The sequence below is a fragment of the Ursus arctos genome, unplaced genomic scaffold, assembly GCF_023065955.2.
Source record: "Ursus arctos isolate Adak ecotype North America unplaced genomic scaffold, UrsArc2.0 scaffold_9, whole genome shotgun sequence".
Taxonomy (NCBI): Eukaryota; Metazoa; Chordata; class Mammalia; order Carnivora; family Ursidae; genus Ursus; species Ursus arctos.
Genome location: NW_026623111.1, coordinates 58,595,352 through 58,610,228, shown reverse-complemented (window position 1 = coordinate 58,610,228; position 14,877 = coordinate 58,595,352). Strand labels below are relative to the sequence as shown.

Sequence of the window (14,877 nt, the reverse complement as noted above, 5' to 3'; positions counted from 1 at the left end):
TTCCCACAGGGCGTATTAATGACATTTTATAGAATCTGAGTTTCTCTCTTAGATTTTCACTTTAAAAAAAAAAAATAAGGGAATGATTATTTTTTCAGCTTGCAGAAGGAATTGATTTCTGTTGTAAAAAAAATCCGAACAATGCAGAAAAACTTCATAGAGAGAATGGAAGACCCCTCTTAATCCTGTCCCACAGAGATGTGTGGGATTAGATGGTGAGTAGAGAGGCTTAGAAATTTTGACAGCAACTAAAACATTGAAATTTTAAAATTATCTGGATTTTACCCCCCCCATATTTGCATTTTATCTGCTAGTCTTGTGCACATATGTACATATCCTACACTGTCTTCTTCCGTTTAACATAGACCGCGAGCGTGTTCCTTATTTCTGTGTAGTCTTTATCGTTTTAATGGTTGCTTTCTATTTTCAATTTACTAAATCATTCTTTTCCGTTTGACATTTTGCTTATTCCTGATTTTATGCTAATTCCTCGTTGTCTCAGCCTAGACTGAATTATAGACAGAGCTACAGGAGAGGGTCATGACTAAAGACTTTCTGTGAGGTTTCTTTTCTCTTTTATCATTTAACATTTGCTGGACTGTCGACACTTCAACAGACACGATCCGCTTTTTAATTTAAACCGAGGCCTTTGATCCCCACCCTGAAGGTGGCAGTAATCAAGATCATAGTTACCATTCATCGAGCGTTTAGAGTGTGGCCCGAGATAAGCGCTCTGCTGAAACCTCATTTCATCCTTACAATAATCCTAGCCACACCCTCCTTCCCATTGTGCCTCTGTAACCTTCTAAAACACCTCTCGCCTGCCTGAGTGAACTCAAAATAGGCAGTGTGGCACAATAGTTAGGAGCTTCGAATAAAAACCAATCCAGCCTAGGTAAGGAGAGACTATTTGAAAGGACTGGTGCAATAGGGAGCAGGGGACGTGCTTAGGGAGGACTCCGACAGTGTGATCTGCCTCTTTCACGGGCAGGGAAGGAGAGTAAACAAGGCTGCGGAGGAGAGAGACTTAACCAAAGTTTGGCTAACAAGCATTTTTTTTTCCGCCTTGATGAGGTGTGATTGACAAATACAAATTACGTGTATTTGGTGTTGAATTATGTAAGTTCTTTATATATTTTGGGTATCAACCCCCTATCAGATATATCTTCTCCTCTTCGGTAGGTTGCCTTTTTTGTTTTATCGATGGTTTTCTTCACTGTGCAGAAGCTTTTTATTTTGGTGTAGTCCCAGTTGTTTATTTTTGCTTTTGTTCCCTTTGCCCGAGGAGACATGTCGAGAAAAATGTTGCTTTGGCTGATGTCAGAGAAATGACTGCCTGTTCTCTCTTCTAGGATTTTTATGACTTTAGGTCTCACATTTAAGGTCTTTCACCCATTTTGAATTCACTTTTATGTATGGTACTGGAAAACAAAATAAGTGAAGGGGAGTGGGAAACACAGGCCTCCAGTTACAGGATGAATAAGTCATGGGAATCCGAGGCACAGCATAGGGAATATAGTCAGTGGCACTGTAAGAATACTGGCGGGTGACAGATGGTAGCCACACTGCTGGAGCCCGGCATTACATATAAACTTGGTGAACCACTATGTTGGACACCTGAAACTAATTAACATTGTGTGTCAACGGTACTCCAATTAAGAAAATGTTTTCAAACAGTATACATTTAAGGTGTATAACGTGATGTTTTGAATAACATACATTGTGAAATGATTATTGTAATCATACTCATTAGCATATCCATCACCTCACATAGTTGCCTTTGTGTGTGTGTGGGTGTGTGGGTGTGTGTGGTGAGTACCCTTGAGATCTATTCTCTCAGCAAATTTCAAGCGTACAATAAAGTATTATTAACTGTAGTCACCATGCTGTACATTAACAGGCATTTTGTTCCCGTCAATCAGTGGGAAGGTGTGGTTCAACTAATTAGTTACGGGGCAAAAAATGGGAATTTGAAGGGTCTGCGTCTGACCTGGTCAGGTACGCGGGGGTACACAATGGGGGGAACCCTATCTAAGTTATAAGGGGAATGTTTCTTTGCAGTAAGCTGTTTCCTGGAACACAGAAGGGGCGTTCCTGAACCATTTACTGTTTTTCAGGAACACGGGGCTCTGGTAAATTCAACATTGCCAGGAGCTCAGGTTTGGAGTGAGTCTGGGGTGGGAGGCCGACTCCACCTTGCAAACCTTAGGCATTCACTTAACCTTTGAGCTTTGGTCTCTTGAAGTGTAAAACAGGGAAAATGATTTTCACTTTGTAGGCCATTCAGGGAATTACCCGAGATAAAGGGCAATATAGTGCCCCGCTCTTGATAATGCTCTGCAGCTCAAAACCTTCCCTGGCTCCCCATTGCCTATCAGATAAAATCTAGGCTCCTATGACCCTGACCTATGCCCCCAAATGAATCTCCCTACTCCTTATAAAACCCATACACAGCCACACCTGCTATGTCCCATTTCTGTAGGTCTTATTGTCTTGTTCTCCACATCCACCATCTTTCTGATTAAGTGGAGGGTTCCCGGAGAGATGGACATGGAACAGCCAGGGAGGAAGGGCCCACTCTGCCAAGACAGCGAGGATAGTTGAATCAACCCTGGCTGTCCCGAAGGTGTCCACCCTCGTGACCACCCTCTGCTTGCTAAATTTTTATTCATTCTCCCTGGCTCACCTTAAGGACTGCCTTTCTCCATCTCAGTTCTTAGAATGCATTCTCTGAACACTGCTGAGACCATTTTCTGGCATACTCATTGACCATGTAGCACACACTACTGTATAGTGTGGATTAACCTGCACGTGTGTGTCAGCGTTCCCCTAAGTAGAGGGCAAGCTTCTGGAATGGGGATCTCTGACGATGCCTAGCACATACAGTGTTTTGATGATTTGCATTCATAGTTCTATACTTTGCAAGAGAACCAAGGGTACAGCACTGCTTCAAACAGTTGTTAGGAAGGAGGGGTCATGGAGAGACACAGATTTTTTTTTCCACCCACAAAAGGAACTGGCCACACGAAGCTGTATAGGGTGCTGGCTTACTGATAAGATGCACAAACTGATAGGTGCTCGATTTCCCATGTTTATGTGATTCTAATGAAGTTATTGCTTGCTCGTATCTGAATGTGACTAAAATGGCCAGGGAGCAACCGCCTCTTCTGGGTACACTTTAAAGGCTTGGATTTGTGGCTAGGCAGCTGCTCTTGCAAGGCCTGGCACTGGGACTCTGCGTGTGACCGTCCACGCCCTTGTTCGGGGCCTCTCTGATGGCCTCCTGTCAAGTACTTCTCAATGGCGACACAGTGGCTCAGCCACTGAAGCATTCGATTCTTGATTTCAGCTCAGGTCATGATCTCAGGGTGGTGGGATCGAGCCCGTGTTGGGCTCTGCGCTGGGTGGAAAGCCTGGCGCTTTCTCTCTCTCTCAAAAAAAAAAAAAAAAAAAAAAAGGAAAAAGAAAAAATTCTTCTTGCCCAACATCTTACAAGCAAATTTGGTGGAAGCTAGTGTCTAAGTGTTCTCTCTGTCTTTTTTTTTTTTTTTTTTAAAGATTTTATTTATTTATTTGTCAGAAAGAGAAAGAGCACAAGCAAAGGGGAGTGGCAGGTAGAGGGAGAAGCAGACTGGCCACTGAGCAGGGAGCCCGATGTGGGGCTCGATCCGAGGACCCTGGGATCATGACCTGAGCCAAAGGTAGACGCTTAACCGACTGAGCCACCCAGGCGTCCTGTGCCAAAGTGTTCTAGTACTGTATTTTGTTGATTGAACAGATATTTCTCCAAGAACTGCATTGTTCTAGACACTCTGGGGAAGATCAAAGAAAAGACAAGACCCTTTCTTTGTAGGTCAGCACCTTCTGTTTGAAAAAGCCAGCAGTTAACCGCACATGTTACCATATTGAGTACATGCACTGTCCTTCTCATTTTTGGTCGCTGGTATGGCCTGCTTCATGTTGATTCCTGTTAACTTCAATTTTTAGAAGATGTTTTCTGTCCTGACCACTTTTTCCCTAAGAAATTCCAGTGTAATGTGTTGTGGGCTTCAAAAGAAGGGATGATACATCCAGTGAAAGGGGGATACTCAAGGAATTCATAGAGGAGAGGATGTCGTTGTCTTGCCCTATTCTGGAAATTTATGGACAAGAAAAAGAAGTCCTTATTTTAATGAAGTCAGATAATTTAAAAAATATCTTTGGAGCTTCAAAATCCTCTAGAAGACAAATTATTATTTATATATTAGATTTCTCATAGTTAACATATTAGTTTTAGGTAGGTTAAATTCAGTTACTAAGCTGTTTCTGGAAACTACATGTATACTTCATGGTGGAGAAGCTCTACCACATAACTTGTACCACTAAATGTGTAGTATAATTTAAACCATGTACCAAGTTTTTGGTCCAAATTATGTAGGATAAGTTAAACGTAAACTGCATTCTGTTAACCAATATGCGTGTATTTCTGCAAGCATAGTTACATTGAAATTGTAAAGTTTGAAATTTTAAAAAGCAAAAAAAAAAAAGTGTAGCATATTTGTACCCATTTTTTAAAAAATGTTATATGGAGAAGTAAGTTTGGAGGGTAGAGAAGAGCCGAACAGGATTCCAGCCTCAGCTCTGACCTTCAGCACACCCCCTGACCCCTCTGGAGCCCCTGAGTTCCATCTTGTCAACCTCAGGACCTTTCCAGTTCTGCTGTTCTCTCGCTCTCTGGCCCTGACTCTCCTGCTCCTCTTCAGATAACTAAGACTCCTGTTTAGGAGATAAGATAAAAGACCACAGTCTTCTAAAAAAAACCTGCCTGCAATTAGTGATTCATGTGCTTAGGTGCTGGGCAGAGGATGCAGGGCGGGTGGGGAGGGCTTCCCCCAGGAGAGTCTGAGCTGAATCTGGAAAGTGGGAGGAAAGGAGTTTCGTGGCTTGTCTTTAAATTTTTCTGTCTCGTCCATCTGATCTTATCTCAGAAAATCAGTACTGATAATGAAGGCCAAAACTATTTCAATAATGTGTTGTTTGAAGAGAAATCTGACAATTAGACGTTTTGAGGGGATGCCAAACCACAGGTAATCCCCAGTTCTATGGCATGGCCAACTCATGCATGGCCAACTCATGCATGGAAATCTACATTCAGCCCTACAGATCACTAGCTTGGCTTCGACGAGCTTAGGTTTTCTGCGTTCATTCATCCCAGAGCCATTTTGCTTTTCCCCTGAAGACATTCTTGAGAGATTTTCTGTTTAATAATAGAGCCATATCATTAAGTTCCCTTGTAACATTCCTTCCATAAATTGGAGGCCTAGACTATTAAAATGTGACATTCTGTTGTGTGCTGCATCATAGCACATTTTAGCGTGTGGTATCGGACATGTTTGGAAGGCGGTCCCTTTGTCTTGTTGTCACTCAGAGCCTTACTCAGAGGGGACCTCCGAGGATGCTTCTCGTACCATCTAGTCTTACTGTTTCACCACTGGCCTTACCTTGTCTGTACCGGGCAATCCCATTTTCCTCTTTTGATTTTCTTTTAAAAATGTTTTCAGTGTTCGTTTCTTCATCGGTTATAAAAAAGTTGGAGAATACCAAAATTCATCGAGGAAGGAATAACAATGATCCAAATTCCCAACACTCAAGAGTTAATGACTGTTCATACTTTGGGTTGTTTATTCTCAGTCTATCCTTTTATCTTTCTTGTGTACTTCAATACCCTAAAAAATGCAGATTTATCCCCACTAACAAGTTGAGGGCGGTTGGGACGACTACATAGTAAGTTTCCGTCTCTTAACCTTGAGCGCCATATTAATCAGGCTTCCGTTGCAATGCTGCGTAACAGACGATTTCCAAGTCTCAGTGTCTTATAACAGTGACATTTATTTCACACTCGTGGTGTGCAGGGTGGCTGAAGTGTGAGCTTGGCTGGCTCAGCTGAACTGGGCTGGACTCCAGGCTTCCTGTCTGGTTCACACATCACCATTTTAGGGCCTTGGCTGAAGGAGCCACAGCTACCTGAAGCGTGCTCTTCTCTTGGCAAAGGGTGATTGTTGGAAACCAGTCATGCTTTCTAAGGCCTGAGCCCAGAATTGGGGCATTGTCATCCCACCCACGTTTCATTGGTCAAATCAAGTCACTTGGCCAAGCCTGAAGTCAAGAGGGTGGAGAAGAATACTCCTCCCATAGGGAGACCAAGGTGTATTAGTTCGTTGGGGCTGCCATAACAGATACTACAGTCTGGGTGACTTGCACAAGGGAAGTTCATTGTCTCGTGGTTCTAGATACTACAAGTCCTGAGATGAGGGTCTCATCAAGGTCGATTTCCTCTGAGGCCTCTCTCCTTGGCTGGTAGGTGTCTTCTACACGTGTCTCCCCATGGTCTTTCCTTTGTGTGTATTTAGTCCTAAACTCTCCTTCTTATGAGGACATCAATCATATTGGATTACAGCCCTCCTGAATGACCCATTGAACCTTAAATTTCTCTTTAAAGACTCTGCCTCCAAATACAGCCACATTTTGTACTAGGTACTGGGCATTCGGATTTCAATATATGAGTTTGGGAGGGGGCCCATAACACATAGTAAGGGTGGGAAATGAAGGAAGGATTGTAGATAAAGAGCTCCAAGCACTTAACATCAGTAAGGCTCAGCTTCCTCATCTTTAAAACAGGGATAGACATTTCTACATTACGGGTTTATTAGGGACTGAATGAGAAAATTCCTGTGAAGCCCGTGCTGGTGGAGGTGGTAAGGGTGGGTGTGGTTCTACCTCACATGGAAGGACCAAATCCAGCCTTCTTGGGCCAGCACTTTGTTGTTCTACCATGCGGGCAAGCCGGGACTGTTCAGTGCTTCTCAGAACGGCCTGCTTTCCACAGCAGCTGTACCCTCAGTGGAATCTTCATAACAAAGTTAACAGGGTCTTTTGGGTACTCAGTCTATGACCTCGGTTTTGGTGACACCATTTCTACCCATGAGTTATGGCTACCGTCTTTCCTTTACCACAAATAGTTATTGAAGACCTTTTATGGCTTAATAGGGCCGTGGGCTTCATATTGACCTAAGGTATGGCCCTCCACCCAAGGGACTGCAGTTGAATGCCTGTGGAAACAATAAGTGAGCTGGGAGGTCAGAGCAGGGAATGTCCCTCTCTCTGCCTCTGTGTTCAAAGCCAGCTGCCTCACACAATCTCTTTGGTTTTTCTCTTCCCTAGAATATTGTGTTAAGGAATGGTTCCGAGACCTTTGACTCCTGGAGGAAGCCCCCTCTGCCTGTATATGCCCAGTTCTATTTCTTCAATGTCACCAATCCAGAGGAGATCCTCAGAGGGGAGATCCCTCGGTTAGAAGAAGTGGGGCCATATACCTACAGGTGAGTCCTGACCACCTCCCTGCCATACGAACCAGAAATATGGAGTCACCCCACTGTGGGCTGAGTCCGCCTCTCTTCCCATGAGCATCCTCTGCACTGTGTGGGGAGCATGGGTTTTGGTGACATCTGTCTGAAATGTTGCTGATGTTTGGCACACACCTGTGACACCTTGACAAGAGAATGGCTTTGTGGACAAGGGCCAGTCTCGGCCTGTTATGTCTAGAAACGCAGCTGCTTCCTCTTGAATTGGCAGAAAGTGGTTATTGAGCCATGAAGAGAGCTGTTCCCTACCCGCAACCCTTTTAAGGTTACCCCTTGATTCTCTTTGATGACTTTTAGGGCCTTCCTTTCCTCTGTTTCCATCCCCCACATACTGTTTTAGACCAGGTCCTAGAATTTGTTGGTTGTCTGTAGACAGGCCTTTCTGTCTCTTATGCACTCCTTCCCCACCCCTCCTGGGTAGGAGAGATAACCAAGTGGCAGGGTAAGTTAGAGCCTTTGGCAGCGATGACCAATTCCAAACACTGGGGAGATAGGAGAATCGCTTTAATCATTTTTTTAGAAGATTAGTAGGTGCTGGGGGGGGAGGTGCTTGGGAATCTTATGGTCAGAGAATTTTCCCTATTGTTGCAGTACCCAGCCCTCCCACCCACCTGCCCGCAATAATCTTTCCAACAGAATTTCTCCTTACCAAGTTTAATAAAAAACAGAGGGGGGCACCTGGCTGGCTCAGTTGGAGGAGCGTGCAACTCTTGATCTCAGGGTTATGAGTTCAAGCCCCAAGTTGGGTGTAGAGATTACTTAAAAAACAAACAAACAGTAGAGGAAGCAGTCAGCAAGATCTTTTTTTGTATAGAACTGCTAAATGTAAAAATGCCTCACAATCCTGTCATAATCTATTGCTCAATAAATGGTTGCTGACTAATTCATATTATAAATCAGCACTGTTCCCTTTCAGAGATAGAAATCTTGGTCCCGTGGGGCGCCTGGGTGGCTCAGCTGGTTAAGCGACCAACTCTTGGTTTCAGCTCAGCGCGTGAGTTCGGGGTCCTGAGATGGAGCCCCTGGTCAAGCTCTGCTCTCAGCAGGGAGTCAGCTTGACATTCTTCCCGTCTCTTCTTGCCATATATGTGTGCGTGCGCACGCTTTCTCTCTCTCAAATAAATATATAAATAAAATCTTGAAAACAAAACAAAAAAAATCTTGGTCCCTGCCTCGGGTGTTCATGGTCTGGTTCTGGAGTCGAATTACCTGTTTTCCCAAGCTCACTTCAACCACTTACTAGTTTTCTGTGCCTCTGTTTCCTTACCTGGAGATAAAAATAGGACACCCACCCCAGGGTTGTTCTCAGGATTAAATGAGCCAATGAGTCAGTACTTAAAACGTGCTTAGGTTAATGCCGAGCACGTACTTAGTGCTAGTTAAGTGTTTGATATTATTATTCATCTTAGCGGATTGTTTTAGTCTGTATAAACCCTTATCCAGATTTGTAAAGATGGACTCTGTTGTCATATGAAGGAATTTTAAATAAATACTTGGGTCTTTACTTTTAAAAGCAAAATTTTGTATGGGTTTAATGCCTAAAGAAACTATGTGCTGGGTAGAGCAGGTCTGTGTCTGTGGCTGTCCTGCTCAGGGATATTTAGACGTTGAACTAGAATTAGAATCTGAATGTCCTGTTTTTATCGTTTTTTTGTTTTGCAGTTTTAACTGTTTTTTATTGCGATTAAAAAAAAGCAATATAAAATGCATAACCATTTTTAAATGTACAGTTCAGTAGTGTTAAGTATGTTTTTTACATTGTTGTGCAACAAATCTCTAGAACTTTTTTGTTTTGCAAAATCGAAACTCTGTAACCATTAAATAACTCCCTTTCCCCTGCCCCCAGCTCCTAGTAACCACCATTCTACTTTGTTTCTGTGAATTGGACTGCCTTAGATACCTTGTATGAATGGAACCATATGATATTTGTCTTTTTGTTGTTTTTTGTTTTTTCACCAAATTTTTTTGGGCAGAGCGAGACTGCCTCCATGTAAGAATGAACTCACCTGAGAGCTAAGGAAAACAATTAGCCCTCTGGGTCTCCTGACCTGTTCCTATGGTCATTATCCTCATCCGAGAAAAAGACATGCCTTCTAATCATAAACCAGAAAAATTCCAATATTCCATGAAAATGTCTTCTGGGCCATTGTGTCTGCTGACTTAATGTGCTGTTGTAGGTGTGGTCACAGGGATAAGTGAATCCTAGAAGTAAAGCAGTGTCTGACTGTTACCAAACTCCCTCCATGTTCCCCTTTTAGAGGGACCAAGACTTACTCCTGACAAAAGCCCAGGAACATCTTGCAAAGAGTTCTGAACCTGGAATCCACGGATCCCTAAGGGACCCATGGATAGAATTCAAAGTGGTCTGTGACTTAGGTGGGAAAAAAAATTATAATTTATCTTCAATAACCACTCACTAAAAATTAGAATGTCCTTTGAGTATAAATGTAGGCCACAAGCCACAGTGATGTAAGCAGTACCCGTGGCTTCATCACTCACGGAAACGCAGATATTGTTGTATCTCGTGATAGCTGTTGCTCAAGATACTGTTCATTTCCAGAAGTACTTCAAAATTACAGTAATTGTTAGACTTGCGGCTACATCTCATTTAAAGCGTCAGTAAAGAAGCATGTATATTACCATATCACAGATTTTTAAAATGATACCTGTGTTTTGGTAATTGGCTTCCTTTGTAGTCCTGAGTATTTTAGTCTCTGTATATAAAAACATTTATCTGAGAAAGGGTCCAAAGACTTTACCAGACTTTACCACAGGGGCTAATGGCATAGGGCAGATGAAGGATCCTGAGAGCAGATCTAGTCATTTGGAAGGCAGCTTGGTCACTCAGTGATTGCTTGATATTTCCTTCCTCTGGATTTTCTCCCTGCCCTGGTTTCTCTTCCATTCCACTGCCAATGATGGTTTCCCAAAGGGAAATCTGACATTTCCTTCCCTTCCCTGCTCAGGGCCCTACAACTCTTCCTGTGTGATGTTCCAGGCCTGAGCAATCTGGCTCCTTTTCTATGTCTAGCTTCTTTGTTTTATTTTAATTTGATTTTTTTGGCACTCTCAACCTAGGCTTTTATTCTCTAACCAGAGCTATCCAATAGAAATTTACTATAAGCCACATATATCATTAAAAATGTTCTAGGAGTCACATTTTAAAAAGATGAAATTAATTTTAATATTTTATTTTCCCCAATATTATCCCAGTGTCATTTCAACATGTAATCAATATCCAGAATTATTAATGAAATACTTTACATCCTTTTTTTTTTTTTTTTTTTTTTTTTTTAATACTAAGCCTTTGAAATCCATAGCACACCTAATTTTGGACTAGCCCAGTTTTTTTTTTTTTTTTTAAGATTTTATTTATTTATTTATTTGACAGAGAGAGACAGCCAGCGAGAGAGGGAACACAAGCAGGGGGAGTGGGAGAGGAAGAAGCAGGCTTCCAGCGGAACAGGGAGACTGATGTGGGGCTCGATCCCAGAACGCCAAGATTACACCCTGAGCCAAAGGCAGACGCTTAACGACAGCCACCCAGGCGCCCCATGTTTTGTTTTGTTTTGTTTAAAGATTTTATTTATTTATTTGACAGAGAGACACAGCCAGCGAGAGAAGAAACACAAGCAGGGGGAGTGGGAGAGGAAGAAGCAGGCTTCCAGCGGAACAGGGAGCCTGATGTAGGGCTTGATCCCAGGACCCCGTGACCACATCCTGGGCCGAAGGCAGACACTTAACAACTGAGCCACCCAGGCGCCCCTGGACTAGCCCAGTTTTCAGTGTGTAATACAGCCACGTGGGGCTGGTGGCTCCCGTGTTGGACAGCACAGTTCTAACTGGAGTCCAGTTGTTTGTTGGTCCCCAGACACAGTGCTCTGCCATTATGTGTTGTTCCCTCAGTCAAGCATGAACTCACTGGGATGTCTGGGTGGCTCAGTGGGTTAAGTGTCTGCCTTCAGCTTGGTCATGATCTTGGGGTCCTGGGATCGAGTCTCACATCAGGTTTCCTTGCTCAATGGGGAGCCTGCTTCTCCCTCTGCCTGCTGCTCTCCCTGCTTGTGCTTTCTCTCTCTCTCTGACAAATAAATAAATAAAATCTTAAAAGCAAAAAGAAGAAAGAAACAAAGAATGAACTCACCACTGCCTCTCTCAGCTCAAATGGTGCCTCTTCCTGAAACTTTCCCTGTGGAAACTTTGGATGAGCTCTACCTGGTACATGTGTCTGTTACAACCTGACTAAATGCATTTCTTTCTTCCCCACGTACTGAAAACTCCAGGAGGGGCAGAAACCAAGTCTTTCCTCCCAGAATATCCAGTGGCTGGTGAATATTGAATTAAGGGAATGAAACATCCCCAGCTGTGGTTTAAATCCATAGGGACACAAGAGGAGAAGTTGTTGAAATGCACAGAACACAGGTAGCTCAGCTGGAACCACAGGGAATCCCACGAGCCATGGAGAGGTTCAAGAACGAGGAAAAGGTCTTGAAAATGAATGACTTTGTTTAGGAACAGACACTCACATGCACAGTGCAAACTCCCAGCGTTCCTAGCAGAGTTGAGTGGGTTGTGAGCTGGAGTTTGCAAAAAACGTGGCTTTTTAGCGACACTTGTGGCCCTTCTAGTAAGCCTTTTGCAGTCATCGAGTGGATCTGATTTAATTATGCTATTGTTTACACAAGACAGGCAGAATGTTCCAATAACTCCTGCGCCAGTGCTTGAGAGTTCCCTGGGTTCCCTCCCAACTGAGTCAGCTGACTTGATTGGGTACACAGGGGCCTGGGGCAAAGGAAGGGGAAGGCATGCTGGCCTCCTGCTTGGTTAGATTGGTCTTGGTGGTGGGAAATCTCTGAGAAGGGGGAAAGGCCACGCCACGCTGAGCTGTGGGGGCCCTGATTAATTTGACATACAATTTACAGCGGCATGTTTCCCCAAACTTTCACATACTGGTAAGTTCAGGACGTTAATGTTTTTGGAAAAAGATGATGGCAGTTCCACCCATAGATAAAAACCAGTCAATCTGGTTAAGGAATGTGCTGCGTTATTTACATTTGTATAAAGCCGTGGGCTGAGCAGCCCTGGACCAGTTAGCACAAAGCTAATTTGCCACAGGGTCCTGTCACTTACGGACATACTTGCCTAAAATATATATCCAATTGATGATATTCATTGGCTTCTTCAAGCTTCTGGAGATTTTTTTTTCATTTTGTCAGATTTCTTTTTCTTTTTTGCCTACTATTTAACATTTCAAGAATTAAAAAGAAAAATCAATTTGTCCAAGGGCTCTTTCAACTATTTCCAAGACATCTTTGCTAAATTTACAATACCCTGTTAAAATATCTCCTGTTTGAGTTTCTTTGTTTTGCGGTTTGGATTAATTTCTTTTTTTTAGGCTCATATTACTGCTTTGATAGTAAAGGAAAAGACAGGAGGGATAAATATCTCTTAAGTGTATTTTTATTATTCATTGACCATTACATAGTACTGAATTACGAAATAATCAATATATATAATATCATATGTAGCATTACCTTTGAAAGTATAAAGTGTATTTTATATTGTTGACCTTTAAAGTAAAATAGGCGGGGCGCCTGGGTAGCGCAGTCTTTAAGCGTCTGCCTTCGGCTCAGGGCCGCCGGATGAGTCCCACATCGGGCTCCTCGGCTGGGAGCCTGCTTTTTCCTCTCCCTCTCCCCTGCTGTGTTCCCTCTCTCGCTGGCTGTCTCTCTGTCACATAAATAAATAAAATCTTTAAAAAAAAATAAAGTAAAATAGCCAGTTATTTTACAAGCAAAATGGGTTTATTCAGGAATAGCAGGGGAATTACAATTCAGGACCTGCAAGCCATAGCGAACCATAGGCAGGTCTGGAAATCAAAAGAGAAGAATGTTACTTTATAGAGAAAAGGAGGAAGTTGGGAGGGGCTGTTGGAAAAATGAGAGTTCAGGGTGGTGATGGTTTCTTACTGGCTGCGTTGTGGCATTTTCTTACTGGCTGAGCTTGTCCAGGCAAGGAGAAATTGTTTGGGTTGCGGTCTGCTACGGAGGATGAGTTGGTAAGGTGTAAGAGCTCCCCCTTCTGGCCTCCTGACTTTATTGTAAATGAGGTTTCCTTTATTGGGTTTCACATTATTATAAAAGTAACATATATAAGCAGTAAAGATAAACTTGAAAATGGTGTAAAGTAAAATCGGACAAACTGCTGTTATCCATGGTTTCACTGTCTCAAGATAATCAATGCTAATATTTTAGTGAGTATCTTCTCAGCCGTTTTTCCATGAGTGAGTTTGACTTTCACGTGGTGACCATACTATAGATCTGTCTAGGATACGCATGTACATATACATAATGTGCATATCCTGCTCACTTCATATTGCACTGTAGGTATTTCCCCATGTTATGTCTTTGTCGTGTAACTGAACCCAAGTTCATATGCCCAAAACGCAGGAAAGCCGGTCGCTCAGACGTGGAATGTGCAGCAAGGAAAGGGTTTATCGGAGAGGCATCCAAACGAAGAGACAGGAGGAGGGCAGACCTCAAATCCACCTCCCCAGAGGGCTTGGGTTGTGTGTATTTAAGGATAAGGGGTCAGAATGTCCTGGGGTATATACGTTGAATGGAATATGCTGATTGGATACAGGGAGACGGGAGGTGTCCTCCTTTCTGAGCGTGTGTGCACGTTCAGGGATCATGTCTCTTCCTGGGCTACATGTTCATTAAATGGCAGCGGAAGCATAATAAGCGGTAAGTGGGCAGGGTGGGTGTCGGTGAGGGGGAGATCTCAGGGTGTGTCATCACAGAGGTTACTTTCATTCACTCTTGGTCTTTTCTGCCCAACTACAAGAATTCTTCCCCATTTGTTCCAAGCAGTATCAGCTACTCTTATTGGTAATAAATCAACTTCTGCAAAATAAGCTCCTAAATCAATCTGGTTAACCGGAATTTCCTTAGGGAAGAAGGGTCCAGCATTTGTTAACTCAACCTGTTGGGTTTAGTATCATACAAATACATTTTAATGTTGATAATCTTCAGGAGCTAGAGGGAATGTATTACAGCACTTTGTTTAACAATTCTCTTCTTCTTGGTCATGTAGATCAGCTCTCATTTCATTCTTTGATTACCACAGGGAATGACCATTCTCCCCATTTCTGAGCCTTAAAAGTCCTATTCCTTTCAAAGGTTTGATTTTCAAATCTATTTTCTTGTAGTTCTATTGTTTTACATTTAATTTCTTAGGGATCTAATTATCTCTTTACAATTTAGCAAAAGTAGGAACTTTGTTTAAACTTTTGTCCTGTTAGCCCTTTGGTCCTTTACTCATCTCTAAGACCAGCTGTATACATTTTTTTAAAAAGATTTTATTTATTTGAGAGAGAGAGAGAGTGACCACAAGTGGGGAGGCGAGGGAGAAGCAGGCTCCCCGTTGAGCAGGGAGCCTGACATGGGGCTTGATTCCAGGACCCTGGGATCATGAC

The 14,877-nt window shown here is 42.9% G+C and overlaps 1 protein-coding gene across 2 annotated transcripts in view; it reads left to right on the top strand.

Moving 5' to 3' along the window:
• SCARB2 (scavenger receptor class B member 2) overlaps nucleotides 1-14,877 on the top strand; it is a 76,857-nt gene that overhangs the window by 12,261 nt on the left and 49,719 nt on the right. For both annotated transcript variants that reach the window (XM_026509933.4, XM_044388165.3), the window contains exon 2: nucleotides 7,201-7,358. In XM_026509933.4, coding sequence (XP_026365718.1) covers nucleotides 7,201-7,358 — 158 coding nt within the window. The remainder of the gene's footprint in view (nucleotides 1-7,200; nucleotides 7,359-14,877) is intronic.